Consider the following 22,968-nt stretch of genomic DNA (forward strand, 5'->3'; position numbering starts at 1 on the left):
TATACATTGTAATTGAAGTGAAAAGTAAAAGTTAAAATAGCAACTTTTAACAATTGGAAATACAGTGACAGAACTAATTATGAATCTTATTCCAGACATTCTCTCAGGAAAACAATTTTCAATTAATGAAGGAATTTTTCCCTAAAAAAGATACATGTTAAGTGATTTCTAAAACAAGAAAGTCAGGCATTTACTTAAATAATCAGAAGTAGGAGAACTCACCACTATTTTCTACAAGCCTTGATGAGTTCAATCTGCGAGATGGCATAGAACTCAAAAGCCTCTGATAATCTGGAAGTAGAGACTGTGAGACAAGAAATCAGCCAGATGCAAATGAAGATGAATTGTTCACATAACTAGAAAGTTAAAGCAACTTAAGATAAATACAAGATCAATAACCAGAGACACACACACTTTTACTAAACATTATTTATTTATTTTGTCAGGCAGGGGGAGTTAAAAAGGAAATGAAACTGACAAGGAAGAAAACATTTGGAGGCTCGGTACCTTGGGTATAGAAGCTGTATTACGCAGCTCCTCTGTTTTGCTCAACTTCGTACCAGAAAAAAGCTCATAAATAAGACAGCCTAACATATAAAGAAAATTTTAGATTGTGAGAAACTATATAAGAGAGTATGCCCCAAAGAACAAGCAATAAGATGAGAGAAGAGTAGCAAAAAGCATTCAGGAAATTAATCAGATTGGTTGGTCTTCCATGTAAAGATCTTGTTCATATAAGATCCCTTAAAATGCCATAATCAGGTAAAGTTTGAGAATTTGAATGTTCTATGATGCATTAAAACCTCCAGTTCGAATTTTCTTTTTTCACACAGGAAAATAAAAAAGAATGCGGTATATGCAGTAAGTTGGTAACGTGTCCAGAACCACAAGCCACCACAATTCTAATAAATGTACCTCAGCACTAAACAGCTGCACTTTCTTAGTGAAGCACAAGAAAGTATAATGATATAACACAGAAAAATACTGGATAAACTGCAGTCTGAAGAATATATGCACATTCAAAACCATCCACCCTTCTAACTAGACACCAAAAAAAAGGCAACACCCATGCAATATGAAGTGATCATGGTCCATACCATTTTATGGCAAACTCAATCAAGTAACAAAAAGGTGACAGTAGCTTACCCAGACCCCAAGAATCAATGGCCCAAGGTGGAGATTTTCTGATTGCTGCCCAGTCAGACTTCGACTGCTCCACTGGTTTGTATTGTGCACCAACAAGCCATTCATATTGCTGGTATGAGGAGTGGAAAAAACGCATTCACTTTCTTGGCAAGTGAAAAAATACACACCCTACATGCATGTATGATGTATCCATATACCCACATATGTATGATTGTCTGTGACTGAGAATCAAACTACCTATAGCTAAATTTTACAGAGGTCAAGCAGAAAATATCTGACATGAAAGCCCTCAAGAATTTCAGTAAAAGAAAATTATTATCAATCCTCAAGAATTCAGCAAAGGCAAATTATAATCAATCTGTGACTCATAAAAGAGAAACTACCTTGGCATAAGTTAACTCTTTAAGAAATATACTGGAACATTATTACTGAAGAGTTTAATAAAGGACTTATCATTGGGAAAAAAAGAAAACCAAATAGCACAAGCAGCCTGCAATAATTTTAATTATAAACTACAACAAGGGAATAGATTTAAACAATAGGTAATTGCAGGTATGATTAAAGGCAGGGAGTAGAATTAGTCAATGACCTGAAAAATTGCCTGCTGTGCTATGTTTTTCCTATGCTTTTCCTAATGCTTTGTTAATTGATATATTCGGCAACTTTCAAAACTTTTTTGTAAAAGGCAAGAGAAAATGTATGGAATAAAAGGTGCCATGAAGGGGAAAAACCTGTACATCATAATGTAAAACTTTTTTGAATTAGAATTCTTGTTTGGCAACAGCAACTGTTAAAATAAAGGAACATGCATCAACATCATGATGTAAAACAACAATGAAACAAAATGGGGCACATCCAGAAAACATTCCGTACCAGCATGGGTCCTGAGGAAGCTTCATTATTTCCATCAAACTCAGATAGAACATCAAAAGCATGCAGCTTCCAGTCTAAAGTTTGAGTGACAACAACACTTGCCAAGCAAACATTACCGTGGACCTGCAGCACCAAAACCAATTATAACAATGGGAGAAGGAGAGAGAGAGAGAGACAATTCAAAATTTTTGGAGCTCAGAAGTTATCAAATTTACTTGTAGGAAAGTAAATAAAAAAGAAGAAAGTATAAAAGACCAAAAATAATTTACACACCAAGCATAAGTAGAACCTGTTTCCCCTAGAGAATGAGTAATGTTGCAACTGTGCATCTTCACCAGATCCAAGAATAGAAACAGAAATTTTGTTCCAGAAACAAAAGCACAATTTGGTGCATGATTGAAATGCTTCACTAAAACTACCAAATATAGTCATAAATCCAAAAGGCAGTTTTATCCTCCTCCACAATCATTAGCATGTACATACTAGCAGCAGAAGATACAAAACAATTTAAATAGACCTAACAAAATCCAAGAGCCAACTATTAAATGATGAACAACCAAAAGTTGATTTCCAAAGAGACATTTTTTAAAAGCTTTCTTAGTGTGACATGCAAGTATTCACCTTTTGCAGTGATACCTTTTTTAATATGCAACGGAACCATTACTAACCACTCCCCCACTCTCCTTCAAACAAACAAAAAAGATAGAGAGAGAAGGACCATAAAGTCGGAAATGCAATAAAGTTTCTTGTTCAGCTCATTTCAGGGTATAAACATGTTTCTGGAATGAAAAGAAAATGGCCTTACACCCACTCATGGCCTTGCACCCACTGAGCATATTATACACTAAATAAGTTAAAAGGCCATGCTTCATGCCCAGTTGTAGCAATCAGTATACAGATATATTTATTTTTCCTGGTAATAAAACATTAGGATATTTTCTACTATCCAAAAATATAATTGCCAGTATTGGTATTTGAACCCCCAATTCTTTTGAATTGGAAAACGCTTTTCAATACCACAGGCCTGTGGTGCTACACTCTTGAGCTGATAATTTTAGGTAAGAGACTGCAGTCCAGCACTAGTCCCTAATAATTGGGAATTTAAAAAAGTAGGGACTTGCTGCAAACTAAATACTGATTTTATCCACAGAAGATTGCATCCCTCAGGTATACCATACCCATAGCACAAGAAATGGCCCCGACTAAAATTCCAAGCACTGATGTAGCTTAAGAACCTAGAAGCAATTGTTAAGTTTAGATCCACAATTCCAGAAGCTTCAATAAACATAGAAAATCACAGGCAAAATATTTGAAAAAGCTTGAAAGGAAAACAAAACAAAACAAGATATTTTGTTACAAAAGTGGGGCATTGGTCCGTATGTCCCCAATAACAAAACAACGACCAGCACAAAAATTAACCACAATATCCAAAGCTTGAACCTTCAAAATTAATCAGTATTGCTAGTTCCTCTAACTCACAGATACCAAAGAAATGAAGTGACATATGAAACTTCTTTTGAATTGCGAAACCTGATTTACAAAATTTCACTCAGTACCCAGGAAGAATAAGAATTTTGCGGTTCAATTTGAAAGTACTTACAAGTTTACAGTCATTATTTAGGAAGCTCACAGCTTTAGCAATTCGGTATAATCCCCATGCATAATACTCATCCCTGCCATCAAAAGAATCAATAACAATTCAGAATAAAGAAAACCCACAATCCATGGGCAAGAGGTGGCAAGAATGTGGGGAAAAAAGACAAATTCACAAGAGAAGTAAATATACTTCATAGATGAAAGAATAATTAAGTCAGAAAATAGAAAAAAAAAAACAAAAAGGAACAAGAACCCTTGTAGAGAAGTGCTTGCTTTTAGTTAATTAGACCAAAATCAGCAGCACTATTCAGATAAAATTTAAGAAAGTGTCCAAACAAAACGGTTTGCTGCATATAGGATATAGCCCTTCAGGCTAAATTAAATGGAGCAAGAAAATTAGAGATCAATCTATTGCATTGTAGTCAAATGTTCCATCAATTTTAAATAAATGGAAAAAATAAATCCACCAGAACAGATTCATATACCTTTGTGTACCTTCTAATCCTAATTCCTTGATCTTCTCTGACAGTGGCATAACAGGCTCGGTGACAATATAGATGGTAACCTTTGTCGTTGAGCCATCAGAAGTTTCAGCCTCGGTGCTATGAAGGAATGACAGAATATTTGGATGCCGGACCTGAGAGGAGTAAATGGAGTTTTATGGCAATAGATATTGAACCATGAAGATATTACAGGAATCACGGTGAAATTTCAAAATATTTTTAGAGGACATCTAACACTCAAATATGCTGCTGGTAAGGGATCACCGTTACTGAAGAGCACCATGTGTTAAAACTCCCCACAGTACACGTTTAGCTAATGCAGCTTTAGGCAGTAAGTAATTTTGATGAAGATAACCCAGTAATAAGTATCTAATTGGTAGAGAAAGAAACAGTTGCCCCACCACCACCCACGGATGTCATACCACTCATGCCTCACAGACTCAACAAGCCCACCCCCCCCCCCCCCCCCACCCCCCCACACACACACACGCCCCATGGTGAGGCTCCCCCAATCACTCTTAGGAAAAGAACTTGATGGAGTTCAAACTCAGTGTAGAACGTCCTAATGCTTGAAGAAAAACTTGTGATAGAAACTCAAACTCAATATTGACAAAGTCCCTCACTCCCTCTCTCTCTCTCTCTCTGTGTGAGGTGGGTGCCATGGTGGGGCAGGGGTTATCTGAATAGTGTTGAAGTTATCGATAGATGAACTCAAACCCAAAGATGGGTACCCAACCACCTACCTGGACTCATGAGCACATTTAAATGCAAAACCATCTAAAACATTGGAGCGTGTAACCGTTCTCATGATTGTCTGAATATTGATGAAGTTACAGACAGAAAACTCAAACCCAAAGATGGGTACTCCATCGTGATCAGGTAATTAATGTCTTTCTTTTTTTGCTAAGTAAAATTGAGCTAGTTAATCTTTCAGTAACAATATAAATGTTCTCTGAACAACTCCAAAATGAAATAGCAAGTTTCAGTCAGTATTACAAATGGTCTACATCCAACTAATATGTACATTGTCCTAGAATGAGAAAGTTTCAATCACCATTATATAAGAATGCTGGGCACAGTAAATTCCCGAAACATCTATTATGGAAACAACAGAAAATCAAAAGGTCTAGGATAAAACCAGAAAATCTAGATCTTCAGTAGATTCACTGGAATATGTCAGCAAGACTCTGACCGCAAAATTATTTGACAAATAAAATGACCAGGCCATCCTTCAACAGTATCACCTCTTTTTTCTTTTTTTCCTTGCCTGAAATTAAGTTTGCTATCAACTCCCCAAAATCTAAAATAATTGGTCAAACTATTCTGATAAGCATACAAAAGACAGAAATGACTGCATAGAAGTTGCTAAATATAAAGAAAGAGCAAACCTATTTGAACAGTTGGAGAATAAGAAAAGTCCAGATCAATAAGCTTAAAAGTAACATAAACAACTGTTAATGGCTTTCCTATATTTTCAATTTCACGACATTGATAGCTTACTGTGCGTAGACGTTTGACACCATTACGACCAGCAGCTAAATGTCCGTCATTGGCATTATTTCCTGAAAGAGAAAATATTGACACTGGAGAACCATCATCCTGAAAAACAAACAAGCAATCAGAAGCCAATTAATTCCCACCAAAATGAAAAAGTATAAAGGAAGAATATACCATACTCTTTACAGCTTAGAGTTAAGAACATAATATGGTAAGTCAAACTAGATGATTATTCAGTTCACTATATTGAAATCTCATTATTGGTCCTTCTGAGTTCTTTTCAGTTTAAAGAGAGTTTTCCATATTAACTTGACAAATGGCAGCTACTACAGCAAATATAAACTAGTTTATGCATCTAATATACTATATCCATAACATTTCCAGAGATTAAGCAATCTGCTACAGACAACAACAAACCACATCTACCACGCAATTTGCATCTCTTACTAGGACAGGTCCAGGTCCAGGAAGTGTTTCAATCGTGGTAATGATGGGGTTGGTGAAGAACTCCTAGGTCAGTGTCATGACCCAAGGATATTTTAGGAATTATCGAATACAGGTATTTTCTTTTTCTTGTACTTTGCAGCTAAACTGTTCGTACCTTTCAGTTACTAGAGAATGCATGATGTTGAATGATATTTCAATCTCAGGTTTCCCTCTTTCCTCTCTGATTTCTCTATTCTTACCTCTCAATTCTCTGTTCTCTCTCTCGATCACTTTTGTTACCTCTTAATTCTCTGTTATCCCTCTCTTTCTGCTCTAACTCTCCCTATCTTGCTGTTCTATCTTTCCTGGTTTCTCCCTAATTTCATTCTAAACCCTAAGTACATGACAAATTGGTATCAGAGCCGACGATCCTTGGCTGTGATTCCTGCAATTTTTTGCGCTAATAATTCAGGCAAATTCAGTTTTCAGTTAATTTCCGATGGCTCTCGGCAGTTGATTTCTGACTCTTCTCTGCTGATTAATGTCCGACGGTTCTCAGCTGTGATTTCAGGAACTTTAACAGCTGAATTCAGGTTTGACTATTGAAGGCGGAACGGGCCAACAATTCTTGGCTGAGAATCTGGAAGTTTTTAGCAGTGGTTAAGGTCCAAATTGTGAAGACGAGGCAGACCCAGGCAATCTCGGCTGTTGTTCCAGAGCGACTGGATCTAGGTTGCTGCATGGGATAAAGGCAACTCAATGAAATTGAGAGACAGTGATTCACAGGAAGTTGCAACAGGAGCCAATCGAACTCTCACGAAGCTGGTATTAGGAAGGCGACGGTCCTCAGCTACTGCATCGTAACTAAGGCGATTTAAGAAGGCGAATTCTGAAGAGAAGTTCCAGTGACTTTGGCAGCTGATAGTAGGTGAACTTGAAGGTCATCAATTCCACCTGCGATCACAATCAGAGCATCCTCGGCCAGCGAATTTCCCTGAGATCTTAATTCCAATGGTGGATGGCACCAAAATGAAGAACTTTGAATCCTAGCTGCAGCAATTCAGCTCAAGGATCTCTGATCTGCAAGCCAGGGTTGATTCATTGTAGATCGGATAGAATAGGGATCATGAGGCGATTGTCTCGATGGATCGGAAGCTGGATAGTTTGATGGAAGGATTGGAAAAGAAGTTGGATGGTGCTATCGGCCAATTGCGCGAGGAAGTCGGTCGTATGCGTGAGGACATCGGCAACCAGATACAAGAGTAGATGCAGCAGTTCATGGTGATGTTTGTGAGACAGAATCCAATAAGGCTATCTCTTGAGTTTCCTCCTAGGGGGAGAGCAGATCCAATCCTAAGACTAGGAAAGGTAGTTGCAAGAAAGGAGATACCTCACTTGGATCAAGCAATTCAGTGTGACAAGAAGGGAATTACAGTTGCCAGAGAGGTTATTGAGGCTCCATTGGAGGAGAAATCTGCGGAAAGTGAACCTCTAATGTACGCCAACAAACAGAAAGAAAAATGTGTTGTGACAATTAGCAGTTCTCCTAATTCAGCGAGAATCGGAAGAGTGTGCTAGAACAGAGAAGAAGAACGGAGAGGGAAATGTAGAAAAAGAGAGAGAGGAAGAGAAGTAGAAGGGAGAATATCCGAGTTTTTTATTGAATTTTCCGATACAGTTACAAAAGAAGGAACAAGCATATATAGCTTGTTCCGTGGGTGCTGCCTCTAACCAACTAATTTGTCATATTCTAGCACCTAGACACCTGGCAAACAAACTATCCAACTAGAAAAGAAATACAAGCAAGGGAATAAAATACTTAAGTAATACAAAACATGTAGTATCCAAATCAAAACACGAAATTTAGCTGCAAAATTCAGAATTTAAACAAGAAATTTAGCCACAAAATTCAGATTTCTCCCCTGTCTCGTGACAGTACCCCTCCCATCAGTTATTTCTTGTTCTCAAGAAATACTCAAAAGGCTGGTTGTCCTTGAAAACTGCTATAACAACGTGGGTAGGTATTCCCAAGTGTCCTCCTAAGATGATTTTCCTTGCCCACATTCTTCATCAATTCTCTCCAAAAATAACTTGTAAACACCTTATCTCTATCTGAGATAATGGTCTTGGGAAACCCATGTAAAGCCACCACCTGATCCATGAACACCCTAGCCACTTCTTGGGCCGTGTACAGATGTGCCAACCCTTCAAAGTGTGCAAATTATATTAGTCGGTCCACCACCACCAGCACACAATCCTTCCCTTCTGATCTCGATAGGCCTTCTATGAAGTCCATGGACACGCTTAGCCATGGTTGTTTTGGGATCGGTAAGGGCTGCAACAATCCCAAGTAGGCTACATTTTCATGCTTGCTTCTTACATATGTCACACCCCAAAACATATTCCTTCACTTCACCCTTAAGTTGAGGCCAATGGAATAATTGTTTCACCCTCAAATAGGTATTTTGGATACCAGAGTGCCCCCCTAAAAGGGACTCATGCAAGGATTGCAAAATGTTCCTCTTCAATTCCGCATTGTTACCCACGACTACCCGGCCTTTATATCTCAACAACCCATCCTTCAGAACATACACTTCAGCTTCACTACCTCCCAAGACTAATTTTTCCAGAATTCCCCTCATGTGTTCATCCCCTTCATAGTTGTTCACCACTTCACTGTACCACTTGGGTATTACCATAGTAATGGCAGCTACCTCCCCTTCTTCGTGACACCTTGACAAAGCATCTACAGCCAAATTCTCCTTACCTTTCTTATATTGTATAGAATAGTCGAGCCCCATTAGCTTGGTCATACCTCTCTTTTGCAATTAAGTTTGCAGCTTTTGCTGCAACAAGAATCTAAGAGACTCATGATCAATCTTAATTACAAACCTACCCATCTCCAGATAGTGCCTCCACTTCTCCACTGCCAAGAGAACAACCAAGAATTCCTTCTCATAGATACTTAGGTTGAGGTGCCTTGGACTTAGAGCTTGACTTAGGAAAGCTCTGGGTCTACCACCCTACATCAACACAACCCCAATCCCTGCTCCGCAAGCATCTGTTCCTAACACAAATGGTTTGTTGAAGTCAAGCAGTCCAAAATTGGGACTCTGCTCATTGCCACCTTCAACTTATCAAAAGCCACCTCAGCCTCCTCTCCCCAATGAAAATTTCCTTTCTTCAACAATTCCGTGAGGCGCTTACTGGTGACTCCATAACCCCTCACAAACCTGTGGTAGTACCCTGTAAGTCCAAGGATTCCTCTAAGGGCCCTTAAGGTAGTGGGTTTGGGCCAATTCAGCATGGCCTCTACCTTCTTTGGGTTGGTACTGACCCCCTCCCCCGAGATCAGGTGTCCCAAGTACTCCACTTGAGTCTGCGCGGCGAATGCACACTTAGACCTTTTGATGTATAATTGATGGCATCTAAGGACTTCGAAGGTGGTTCTTAGGTGGGTAATGTGTTGGTCTAAGGTATGGCTATAAACAAGGATATCATCAAAGAATACAAGTATGAATTTTCTTAAGTAAGGTTCAAATATTTGGTTCATTAAAGATTGGAAGATAGTTGGAGCATTGGTGAGCCCAAATGGCATCACCAAGAAATCAAAATGGCCATGATGGGTTTGGAAGGTTGTTTTATGTATATCCTCGAGTTTCATTTTGATTTGGTGGTAGCCCAACCTTAGGTCAAGCTTTGAGAAAAATTTGGCTTAGTGTAGTTCATCCATTAGGTCTTCCACAAGGGGTATGTGAAATTTATTTTTGATGGTCGAGGCATCGAGGCATTTAGTTGGCGGTAATCCACTCAAAAGCGCCAAGAACCATCTTTTTTCTTTACCAAAAGGACTAGTGAGGCAAAGGGGCTTTGGTTGGGTCTAATGAAGGATTGGTTCAACATTTCCTTCACCATTTTTTCAATTTCAGTCTTTTGGAGAGGTGCATAACGGTATGATCTCATATTGATTGGTTCAACATTTGGTTTGAGGTTAATTGCATGGTCTAAGATATGACTAGGAGGTAGGGTGTTTGGTTCCTCGAATAGGTCCCTAAATTCCATCAATAAGGGGCAGTGTCCTAACCTGATCAGGACCTCCTAGTTGGCGGCTGACAATGAGTTGCAACTCTCCATAATCTTCCCCCTCATGCTTCTCTTCTACTTCTACAATCAAGAACATCTGCGTGAGCTAACTCCACTTGCTCTGTAGAACCCTCCTCAACCTCTTTCTTGTGATCATTTTGCAAGTAGCAACTTCCTTCCCACTTGTAAGAGTCATCCTCCTACCCCCTTTTTCAAATGATACTTCCATTTGGTTGAAGTCAAAACTTATAGGACTCACTCCCTTCATCCAATCTACCCCCAACACCACATCGCATCCTCCTAGTTGAAGCAACCTAAGATTTGCTTCAAACTTTTCCTCTTGCATTTCCCAAATGAATCCCAAGCAAGCTGAGTTGCTTATTACCCAGTTTCTATTAGCAACAGTGACACTTAAAGGTGGTGTACCCATAAGTGGACACTTGAGTCGCCTGGCAGTGCTCTCGTCTAGGAAGTTGTGAGTGCTTCCACTGTCAATAAGGATTAGCAGACTGTCCTCTTCCACCTTACCCTCTACTTTGATTATTTTGTTGTTGGCGATCCCCTTGAGTGCATTAAGGGATATCTTTCCGTTGTCCTCTACTCCATCTTCATTGATTCCTTCCCCCTCCTCTCCTTCTCCGTCTTCTACTTCTTCTTCTCCTCTGCCTTCTAATAACAGCAACTGACGTTTGCATTGGTGCCCCAAAAAGTATCTATCTCCACATCTATAACATGCTCTGGGTTGCCTCCTAGGCTCGTTAGGTCTCCCACCAAAATTGGAACCACCAAAATTCCTTCCCCCAGCATTACCTCTAACCAGCTCCTTGACCCCCTTGTTGCTCCCACCTTGTTGCCAATTCCCTATGTGTACAGCCTTCTGCTACTGTACCTTCTACTTCTTTAACAGTGCCTCCACCACCATCTCTTGCAACTTGGCACTCTCAACTACCTGCTCAACCGTTCTTGGCCTGATCATCTTCACCACAGGCCTCAAATCTTCGCTTAGGCCAGCCACTGAGGAAGCTAAAAACAAAATATGCCTCCGTTAGGTGAGGATCATGACTACTCATCAATGATCTCAGTTCTTCAAAGCTCCTTAAGTATGACCCCACGTCACCCACCTGCCTCAGCTTGTTGAACTCTTCGATAGTATCCGACATGCTCCTCTCTCCAAATCTCTCACACAACCTTTCAGAGAACTCTCTCCAGGTATAGTTCTCCCTTGCTCAAGTCCACCCTTGAAACCATGCATCCACCCCATCATCAAAGTAGGCAACAGCCAAAGCAACTCTTCTTTCCATTGGCACATTGTACCACTCAAACAATTGCTCACACTTTTTAACCCACCATCTAGGATTAGTCCCTTCAAACACGGGTATCTCCATTCGAGGCATGGGTGTTAGGATACATTTATTCTAGATTAGGGCTTGTAATGTGAGGGAAATATCATGTTGTAATTCTGTTTCTGTGTTTCTAGAAAGGGTTTTGTTGTCATTTCTAGGACTGATCGAGTTTGTTGTAACTGCCATTTTGGGCAATCGGTCAGGAAGGTTCTCCCGCCCCCTATGACTTATAAATAGGGGCCGAGAGGTAAGCTTTGGTGCGGGCTTTTCTTTGGTGAGTTTGCAATTTGTCTTGGGCAAGAATGTGTAGTAAGAAGGAGTGTATATCTTTCTTGTATACAACTCTATATAGCTTTCAGGTTTATGGGCTAGGGGAGAGTTGGGTTTTGTGGCACATGTAATCGTGTATTGGTATTCAAGATAGTGGAGAAAGCAAGGGCAAAGTCAATTTGGATGTGGGTCTTTAATTGAGACCGAACCAGGATAACCCTTACGATTTTATGATTTTGAAGTTGAATCGCACTCGATTTTACAATTTTAACAACCTTAGTGTTGTGTGAAGTTCTTGATTGTTTTCTTGATTGAATTCTGATTCCTATTAGTTGCGGATGAGAGAGAGGTTGCTTATTGTGATTGAGGGATTGAGTGATCATAAATAGGGTGAGATCTACGTTAACAATGGGAAACTCCTGTGGTGGTGGAATAGCCCAGTCCTCACGACCTCCTCCTATCAATGTTTCAGTGTCATCACCCTGCTCAACATCAATCTCATGGGCTCAGTTTTCTTGATTCACTCTTTCATTCTGTAAAATGGGATCGTTCCTCTCTATATGGGGAAAGTCGGGAGACATCCTTACTTGGTTTTACCGAGTAAACATCAACATGAATTGTTGAAGTTGATTACCCATCTCCTCCCTCATCTGGTTGATATCGACTCTCATTCGATTAAGTCCCCCTTCCAGCTTGAGATCAACTGTCATGATTGCATCATGGTTTTTTTGGTTGCTAATGTCCAATCGGTCCACCCGATCCTGGAATTCACCCACAGCCGAACTGAGTTGTTGGAACTGAGACTCCATGTTCTTCATGCAAGTCCCTTCAGCCATCTCTTACGCCTATAACACACCTTGCTGAATCAAGGCTCTGATACCAAATATCACGGCAGTGCTGTGACAATTAGCAGCTCTCCTAATTCAACGAGAATCAGAAGAGTGTGCTGGAACAAAGAAGAAGAACGAAGAGGGAAATGTAGAGAAAGAGAGGAAGAGAAGTAGGAGGGAGAGTATCTGAGTTTTTGATTGAATTTTCCGATACCGTTACAAAAGAAGGAACAAGCATATATAGCTTCTTCTGTGGGTGCTGCCACAACAGATCACACCACCTCTAACCAACTAATTTGTCCTATTCTAGCATCTGGACACCTGGCAAAACTGCCTTAACAAACTATCCAGCTGGAAAAGAAATACAAGCAAGGGAATAAAATACTTGGGCAATACAAAATAGGTAGTATCCGAATCTAAACACGAAATTTAGCTGCAAAATTTAGATTTCTCCCCTGTCTCGTGACATAGAGTTTGTTGTTGACTACAAGAGAAGGAAGTTATTGCAGCAGAGGATTTAGCTAGACAATCCTCAAGGCTCAAAACAGCCAACATTGAAGATGATGTGATGAGGGAAACACATGTAAACAGAGATTGTGTTCCATCACTAGCTTTTCTTGTGGTAACTGGTCAGATGTGTGAATTTCAAAATGATCATCATTTGAAGGCTTTATGTTTGCAGGTTTCAACTGCTAACTATGCCAGGGAGTAGCTGAATTCATTAAAGGCACTTGGCGTGGACATATTGACAGGTTTTGGCACCAGACTAGGTCCTCAGACCATGAGTACCAACAATCATGATTGGATAGCTATTGGGACTTTTGCCCAAAGAGTTGTAATAAACCCAAGGACAATTGTTGATTACGCCTTGGAGGAAGATGCAACTCTGATCACTTCATGTTCCAGTAGATGAGAACATAAGAGCGAAGAGGAACAGGCCTAGAAGGAGAAAGAACGAAAAGAATGATGAACCAAATGGTGTAAGCTGGGATTTGATGAAGAACAGTGGCGGCCAGTCGCTGTAAGTTCTTCGAGACAATAACTCTCTCAAGAAATGGGGGAATTGTGTCAGATCTTAGGAGATCTAATCGGTGCCCTCTAGAATTCTGGGGAAAATTCCAGTGAATTGGAGAAACAGAGAAAAGGGAGAGGAGAACAAAGAACACGGAAGTAATTCCGAGAGAGAGAAAGATAGAAATGAGAGGGAATTGAGAGAATGAAATTCAATTCAATATCCAGATGCCTTTCCATGCGTGTGGGGCGTCAATTTATACCCTCACTCCCGCTTACAAATGTTCTCGCTCAAACAAAGCACATGCCTAACTACTTTCTGTTTTATTCCCTTCCTAATACTTCTCCACTTGCATTCTTACATTTACGTGAGTACCCTTCTAAGTATTGCCGGTACATAACAATACCCTCCCTTTGAGATATTTCTTGTCCTCAAAAAATGGTTAGGAGGTTGGCTGCTCTCGGGAACTGAGTTAGAAGGTCCGGAAGATACTCCCACGTGTTATCATCCTTATGTTTGTTGAACCATTGCACCAATACTTGTAGGATAGGTGCTCCTTGCTGATAGATCACTCGTTTCTCTAAGACAGCAGTTGGTTCTGGTGCTGCACTGGTCTCTCCTACGTCCAGAGGTAGTTGGGGATTCATCGATTGCCCCCCTATTGCTTTCTTTAGGAGTGACACATGGAAAACTAGGTGTATCTGTGTATTCTCTGGTAGTTGGAATTTGTAGGCCACCCTGCCAATCTTGCCTAGAATAGGAAATGGACCGAAATACCTTAGGCTCAGTTTGGAGATGGGGCCTTTAGCTAGGGACTCTAGGTGAGGGCCCTTCAATTTCAAGTATACTTCCTCTCCTACTTCAAATTCCCTGTCAATCCTTCCTCGGTCAGCCAACTGTTTCATGCGATTTTGGGCCATGGTTAGGTCCTTTTTTAGCTACTGGAGGACCTGTTGTCTCCGTTGTAAGTGTTCATCTACTGCCGCCACACTGGCAAGTCCTGGTAGAGCTGGTAATAGGGGTGGCCGATACTCGAAAAGAGCCTTGAAAGGGGACATTCGGATGGTACTGTGGTGGCTGGAATTATACCACCATTTCGCCACCGAGAGCCATTTGTGCCAGCTTTTTGGATTCACAAAACACAAATATCTAAGATAGGTCTCCAAACATTGGTTGACCCTTTCCGTTTGCCCATCTGTTTGAGGATGATAGGCAGTGGAGAGGTTCAACTTGGGCCCTAAAGATTTCCACAAGGTCTGCCATAGAAGGCTAGTGAATATTTTATCCCGGTCAGATATAATAAGTCTTTGGGACCCTATGCAACTTCACCACCTGGTCTAGTAAAATCTAAGCCACTTCTTGGGCAGTGTAAGGGTGAGTTAGGCTGAGGAAGTGACCGAATTTTGTGAACCTGTCTTTCACCACGAGGATGCAGTCTCTACCTTCCGACTTGGGCAACCCTTCTATAAAATCCATCGATACACTCTCCCATGCTTGGTTGGGTATGGGAAGTGGTTGTAATAATCCCGAGTAGGCTACCGTCTCATGTTTACATCTCTTGCATACATCACATGCTAAAACCGACTGCATTACTTCCTCTTTGAGTTTAGGCCAACAAAATAATTATTTTACCTTGTGGTAGGTATTCTGTACTCCCAAGTGTCCCCCCATGGGAGACTCATGCAATGCCTGGAATATCTTCTTCTTCAACTCATCATTGTCTCCTATTACAAGTCAGCCTTTGTACCTGATCACCCCATTCTCGTAGGTATATCCCGATTTACTCCCTGGCTTCACAATCAGTTGTTCTAGGAGACCCCTGAGTCGTGCATCCCCTTCATAACTCCTCATTACTTCCTTGCACCAATTAGGTACTACTGTGGTAATAGAAGTTGCCAAACCCTCCTCCATGCATCGAGACAGTGCATCGGCTGCAATGTTTTCCTTACCCTTCTAGTACTGAATGACATAGTCTAATCCCATAAGTTTGGTCATACCTTTCTTTTGTAGATGGGTGTGGAGTTTTTACTGCAACAAAAATTTCAAGCTTCCATTGTCTGTTTTAATGATGAACCTCTTCCCTTCTAGATAATGCCTCCACTTATCCACTACATATAGCACTGCCAATAGCTCCTTCTCATAGATGCTAAGGCCTACGTGTCTGGGTGCCAGGGCCTGACTTATAAAAGCAATAGGCCTCCCTTCCTGCATAAGGACAACCCCTATTCCCACTCCACTTGCGTTCGTTTCCACCACAAAAGTCTTGTCAAAATCAAGGGGACTTAGCACCGGTGCTTCACTCATTGATCTCTTCAGCAACTCAAACGCCTCCTCAGCCTCTAGTCCCCATACAAAACTGTCTTTTTTAAGAAAATCGGTCAATGGTATGTTGATTCCTCCATACCCCTTTACAAATCTTATGTAGTAGCCCGTTAGTCCTAGAAATCCCCTCAAGGCCTTAAGGAATGTAGGCCTGGGCCAATTGTTCATTGTTGCCACTTTGTTGGGGTCGATGTTCACCCATTGCCCAGATATGATATAACCCAAATATTCCACCTGATTTTGGGCAAATGCACACTTTGACCTCTTAATATACAACCCATTGAATTTGAGAATCTCAAGGTCATCCTTAGGTGTTTTAGGTGAAGGTCAAAGGTGGGACTATACACCAAAATGTCGTCAAAGAAAACGAGTATGAAGTCTCGTAGGTGGGGTTCGAAAATCTGGTTCATAAGTGATTGAAAGGTGGCTGGGGCATTTGTTAGTCCGAATGGCATTACAAGAAATTCGTAGTGGCCATGGTGGGTTCGGAAGGCGGTTTTATGTGCATCAAGGGGGTTCGTTCGAATTTGATGATAGCTGGATCTTAGGTCGAGCTTAGTGAAGATGGTGGCATGTTTCAATTCATCTAGCAAGTCCTCAATGAGGAGAATTGGGAACTTGTCTTTGATGGTAGCTTCATTCAATTGGCGGTAGTCAATGCAAAACCATCATATACCATCTTTTTTTTTAACTAACAATACGAGGGAAGCAAAGGGGTTGTGGCTAGGTCTTATGAAGGATTTTTGAAGCATTTCTCTAACCAAATTTTCTATTACTGTTTTTTGGCTAGGAGGATATTGGTAGGCGCGTATATTGATTGGTTCAGTGTGGGGTTTTAGGTGGATGGTGTGGTCTACAGGTCGGGTTGGGGGTAGACATTCCGGTTCTGCAAACAAATTCTCAAACTCAGTGAGTAGTATATTAAGAAGGTCAGTTTGGTGTACCTCTAACTTGGTTTGAGGGAGGGTGCTAACCGTCAACATGAATTCTCCCTCTGCCTCCAACTCCTCATTCTTTCTGTCAGTAGCTTGGATTGAAAATAGCTGAGCTACCTAATTCATCTTTTGTTTGAACATCTTTTGTAGTCTCCTTCCTATTATCATTTTGCAAACCCCCCATTCCTTGCTTCGTTAGTGTCATCGGTTTTCCCTCCTTCTCAAACTTCACCTCCATCTTGATGAAATCGAAACAAATTGGATTGACTTGTTTCATCCAATTCACCCCTAATACCACATCGCAACCCCCTAGTTTAAGAAGCCTCAAATTAGCTTCAAACCCTTCTCCTTGCATTTCCCAACAAAATCCAACACATGCTGATTTGCTGATGACCTTACTGCCATTTGCTACAGTCACTGACAATGGCTGAGTCTGCATCAAGGGGCACTTCAGCCTTTTGGCTGTTCCTTCGTCCAAGAAACTGCAGGTGCTCCCACTGTCGATGAGGACCATTAACCTACTGTCCTCTACTCTTCCCTCCACCTTTATGATTTTGCTATTTGTCAACCCTTTCAGAGAATGCAGGGAGATCTCTCTGCTGCCCTCTTCCTCTTCTCCTTGCAGTTGGGGACCTTCCTCCTCTGCTTCCGCCATTTCCTCTTCTTCCCCTTCTAGTAGCAGGAGCTGCTTCCTACAAGTGGCTGGGAAAATACTTCTCCCCACACTTGAAATAGAGGCTAGCCTGTCTCCTCTGCTCCATAATCCTTTCATATTGGTTAGCCGATGCAAGCAGAGCTAAATTTTTTCCCCATAGTAATCCTCTTCCGGCCTCCCTGCTATAGTTCCTTCCGGGAGGCTAGTTTCCTTGAGCCACTCCTTTCGCCACAATTCGTTGTTTCCTCATTAGTGCCTCCACCGTCTACTCCTGGAGTCTAGCGCTATCAACAGCATGTTTAAGGGTCCTAAGGTGGAGGGAGCACCTTTACCATTGGCCTTAGCTCCTCGTTCAAGCCACTTAAGAAGCTTGAAACAAAGTAAGTTTCCGTCAAGTAGGGGTTGTGATTGAGCATTAAGGCCTTGAGTTCCTCAAACCGTAGCTAGTAGTCCAGCACTGACCCTACCTGTTTGAGTTTTTTGAACTCCTTTACCACATCAGATAGGCCTCGATCCCCAAATCTCTCACACAGCTCCTCCCAGCGACACTCATCTCTGACTTTAGACCATCCCCGGTACCACGCATCACCAATATCATTAAGATACGCAGCCAACACCGTCACCTTCTGTCTCTCGGCCACTCCATACCATTCAAACGCTCGTTCACATCTTCTGATCCACCAACACGGGTTGAGACCATCGAACAACGGAATTTCCAATGGAGGCAGGGGCATACCTGATTGGTTACGGCCAGCCTGCCTTCTCCATCCCAATTCAGCACTATCCTCGTCGCCTTCAAGGGTTTCTGGCGGTCTCTAATTCATGCCCTGTCCTTGCGCCATCGGTTCCATTCACCCGAGTAGTATGAGATCCATTCTCTCCCTTGGAGGGAACTCAGGTGAGAGATTCATCTGGTTCTGCCTCGCGAACATCACCACGAACGTCTGCATTTGTTCCCTTAGCTGGACCCCCAAGTCATCACAGATCTGCGTGACTGTTGCCTCTAATTTTCAATCAACCGCCAGAATGGCCTCATGATTCTGGTTGGATCCCAATTCTAGTTGATCCACTCGACCCTGGAGATCATTCACCGTGGATCCAAACTGTTGTACTTGCATCTCCAAACTCTTCATTCTGGTACTGTCCGCCATTACCACCGCAGCCCAAGAGTTGCTCCGATACCAATTTGTCAGATCTTAGGAAATCTTATCGGTGCCCTATAGAATTCTGGGGAGAATTCAAGCGAATTGGGGAAACAGAGAAAAGGGAGAGGAAAACAAAGAACACAGAAGTAATTCCGAGAGAGAGATAGAAATGAGAGGGAATTGTGAGAATGAAATTCAATTCAATATCCAGATACCTTTCCATGCATGTGGGGCGTCAATTTATACCCTCACTCCCGCTTACAAATGTTCCTGCTCAAACAAAGCACATGCCTAACTACTTTCTATTTTATTCCCTTCCTAACACTTCTCCACTTGCATTCTTACATTTACGTGAGTACCCTTCTATGTATTGCTAGTACATAACAAATTGTCATGACCCAAGGATATATTAGGAATTATCGAATACATGTATTTTCTTTTTGTTGTACTTTGCTGCTAAACTGTTTGTACCTTTCAATTATATTGTAACTGAAAGGAGAGAATAGGCTATGGTAGGTAGAGAATGCATAAAGTTGAATGATATTTCAATCTCAAGTTTCCCTCTCATCAATTCTCTCTCAATTTCCTCTTTGATTTCCCTATTCTTCCCTCTCAATTCTCTGTTCTCTCCCTCGATCACTTTTGTTACCTCTTAACCCTGTCTGTTATCCCTCTCTTTCTGCTCTAATTCTATCCATCTTGTTGTTCTATCTTTACCGATTTCTCCCTAATTCCATTCTTACCCTAGGTTAACCCTAAATACATGACAGTCAGGAATGGGTTATAATCCCATGCCTGCCTAAGCATGTTCATTTGTCATCTTATATAAATTCCCATGTTGCCTTTAAAAATGTCATGCATATCATCTTACCAATAAAGCCCTTAGGCTAAATTTAGTTGTGGAATAATTTTGTTGGGGAAAATTAAACTTATGGGTTAATTATGGAATTACATAAATAACAGGATAATAGTTTTTGTAGTAACATTAGTCATCAGGGGTAGTTTGTAAAGTTAAAACTTCTGGTAGTTTGGATAAGATTATTTATACTGTCTGGCTAGGTTGGAGGTAAGGAATGTGATTAAAGAACGGGAATAATTTGGCCATTAGATTTGGGAGGGAGATAATCAGGAATCTCTTCATTGGTAATAATAACACCACCTTCTGGGTATTAAATGTCCACAATTTTGAAGGATTAGCCATCTAGTTTGGACTCTAGTCCAACTCATTTAACATGGCAAGCCCACAGGATGAAAAGTCCAATATTATTGCCTATATGCCCAAAACAAAAATAGCCTTGGGTTTTCTAGAAAATTAAGCGTCTTCGGACCTCCCCTCTCTAATCCTAAGAAAGAGTCCCTTTCAGGGAAAGACTGATGAACCTTCCAACATCTGTTTCTCTCTCCACCAACAAGAAAGAGTCTTTTTTCTTGCTAATTTGGAAAGACTTACAATCAACTGACCTCCTTTCAAATTTTTGTTGCAAATGTGTTCCTCTGTAAAAGCAATTGGTGAGGTCGCAAAGGTCACAATAATGGCTTTCCCAACTCTTTAGAGTAAGAGGATAATTGGAAGTTCGGGACCAACTTAACAAAATTGTCTTTGCCACATAATTTCACATTGAAATCCATTATCATGATTCATGAGTTGGAAACTTATATGATGTTAGCGCTTGTCACAACTGAATATGATAATAAGATCATGCAATTTAAGATACCTAAGAATGCAAGTGTATCGAGAAATATGAGGTCTACATACATTCTTCCTCCACACTAGTTGTAGAAGAATTTTTGGATTGGCAGCAATTGATTTCGAAGGACATCCTGGAGCCCTGTAGTGTTATGGAGATACTCATTAAAGCAACTGGCACTGTGGATATAAGACACTCTCGGCAGGGAAATATGCTACTTCTGTGGATATAACAAGTAAACACTATGCAAAACGGTCAAAAATGTATAACCAGTGAGTGTGAACGGGGGAGAGAAAAATCTCCACAACACAGCTAGAACAGCCTAGCATGCTCCCTAGAGAAAGTCTCAAAACACTGAAATTAGTTGGTATGAGTTATCCAAATTAATATGCCACACCATTATTAAGTTGTGCAATGCACAAGTCATTTAAGTCCAAATCTAGATCCCAATCAAAGATCCTCAACATCGTTTCTTGAGTTTTGCAAACACAGCTAGATCACATTGCATATCGACGTTAACAAAAACAAATAAGTTAACAGCCCATAATTTAGAAGCAACAGTTATAAACCAAATCCAGGCGGCTTCGCACGCCCTTCAATTGCATCGTTTGAATTGCATAGAACATATTTTATCACATCTCAAAAACATCAAAAAAGAAAATAAATAGAAAAAAGAACATAACCACAACCAACACTCCAATCCGATCATATACAATCAACTCTGCAACTCAAGATTGAACTCAAGAACCGACACCATACTAACGTAATTAAAGTGCAAGTAGCACTGGAAGCCCCTTGATCCAACGACGCTATCAGAGATCAACCTAACCCAGCCAGATCGCGAGGTAAAACACGCGAAAAGAAAACCGAAAAAACAGACTAAGAGAAACGGAAGGAGAGAATTCTGACCTTGGAGGTGCCGCGATAGTGAGTCCAAGAGCCCCAAGCAGAGGAGTAAGGCTCTCCAAGGTTGTAGGGCAGGTTATTGGGGCCTGAACCAGATCCAGCGACAACGCCCTTAAGGAATCTGAGCATCTTCTTCTTTCAATATTCCGACGCTGATCTCTCCCCGGGAAGAAGCGAATCAGCGAGCGTTGCTCGATCTGGCGAATGATGCACGGCGCGAATCGGCAAAGAAGCCAGGGCGGAAGAGCGAACGGAAGAAGGCGGTGGCTAGGGATCGGACTGCATGCTTCGCAGTGTAGATTTATTACTAATCCTCGGGTGCTCTCCTGCCGTTAATCAGAGAGCAGTGACGCTCCCCTTTCCTTCCACCTCTAACAGTATCATTTTAGAAACTTACATACCACGTCAATAAAAACGAAAATGGGTAAATTTTGGACTCCTATTTTGAATTTTTTTTATTTTAAATTTTATTTAATTAATTATATATCTAATATGACTTAATTATATGTATATTTTTATCTAATTTTTTATTTTAATTTTATGTTATTTTTTTACATAAAATACATGTTTATATAGATTTTACATTATTTTAATTTTTTGTTATAAGAATTCTGCATTCAAAGATTTAGACATAAAATAAAAAAAAATAAAAAAATATATATTATAAAGTTAATTTTAAAATTAATATTATAAATTAAATATTATAATATAAATATAAATAAATATTATAATATAATTAATGTTAATATAATTTGTCAACATTTAAAATCAACCGACTATGATTCGTGAACTCGTATTGAGAAAATAAGCCTAAATGCAAAGAGGAATGACTAAGTAGAAGCAAAGATAAAAAAATTTTACATAATTCGGTCAGAACGATGCTTACTCCACGACTATTCTCTGAATATTCTAGCAAAGTAATAATATGTAATTATTTTTGTTGTTCTTCTTCCATAATTGTGTTATTGACCCTTATTTATAGTGAGAGATGTTTATAATTGTATAAAATACAAAAGTGTAGAGATGATATCATAGGGGACAAAATGTTCTTATTATCTCCATAAAATCGGGAGTGGGGTTTCGTATTACCGGGGATCTGGTTTGGGAGTGGGGTTTCGTATTATCGAAGATCTGGTCTGCATCAAATAAAGTATGTGGGTCACTGTCTTCGATTATTTAGCAACAATGTTGTTATGCAAGCTAAATAGTCTAATTGGCGAGCTGAACGGTTGGGCCAACAAGCTAGAAGTACTGTTAGAAACTCGTTGGGTGTATCGCTGAGAGTTTGTTGAAAGCTCGTTTGGTTTCGTAATTTGAGCTCGAATTTCAGCGATGTATGAGCTTGTCCTGACGAGCTCAGCTAGGTCTATTGGGCTTTAGGCGATTGGGCTGACCTATTAGACTGAGTTTAATCCATAAAAAGTGATACGGAAAACATGTATAACATAATTAGTAGTATATTAATTATTATATATTATTCTACTAAATAGTGGCGTGAATGTGTGAACTGCGAAGTAGGGCAGCCATATGCACATGCATGTATATATAATAATGATATGTGGGGCTTGGCAGGGAGGAAAATTGGAGAAGGAGCGGCGGAGAGGGCGCACAGAACAAAGAGCGAGAAATTGAAGAAACAGGGAAGCTGAAGCAAGGCAGGTGAGCACAGCTAGATCTGTCCGACCCAGATTTGGGCGGAGGCTTTTTTTCCTTCCTTCTTTTAATTTTTTTTTTATAT

At 40.5% G+C, this 22,968-nt stretch overlaps 1 protein-coding gene across 1 annotated transcript in view; it reads right to left on the reverse strand.

The window, feature by feature from the left end:
* LOC127807239 (uncharacterized) overlaps nucleotides 1–21,591 on the reverse strand; it is a 30,612-nt gene extending 9,021 nt beyond the window's left edge. The window contains exons 1-8 of the mRNA XM_052344927.1: nucleotides 21,234–21,591; nucleotides 5,619–5,717; nucleotides 4,101–4,252; nucleotides 3,620–3,692; nucleotides 2,020–2,142; nucleotides 1,147–1,255; nucleotides 508–587; nucleotides 223–304 (exon numbers count right to left, since the gene is read on the reverse strand). Coding sequence (XP_052200887.1) covers nucleotides 223–304; nucleotides 508–587; nucleotides 1,147–1,255; nucleotides 2,020–2,142; nucleotides 3,620–3,692; nucleotides 4,101–4,252; nucleotides 5,619–5,717; nucleotides 21,234–21,359 — 844 coding nt within the window. The 5' untranslated portion in view covers nucleotides 21,360–21,591. The remainder of the gene's footprint in view (nucleotides 1–222; nucleotides 305–507; nucleotides 588–1,146; nucleotides 1,256–2,019; nucleotides 2,143–3,619; nucleotides 3,693–4,100; nucleotides 4,253–5,618; nucleotides 5,718–21,233) is intronic.
* Between the last annotated feature and the right edge of the window lie 1,377 nt (nucleotides 21,592–22,968).

The sequence above is a fragment of the Diospyros lotus genome, chromosome 1 (genome assembly GCF_014633365.1).
Source record: "Diospyros lotus cultivar Yz01 chromosome 1, ASM1463336v1, whole genome shotgun sequence".
In the NCBI taxonomy this organism is placed as follows: Eukaryota; Viridiplantae; Streptophyta; class Magnoliopsida; order Ericales; family Ebenaceae; genus Diospyros; species Diospyros lotus.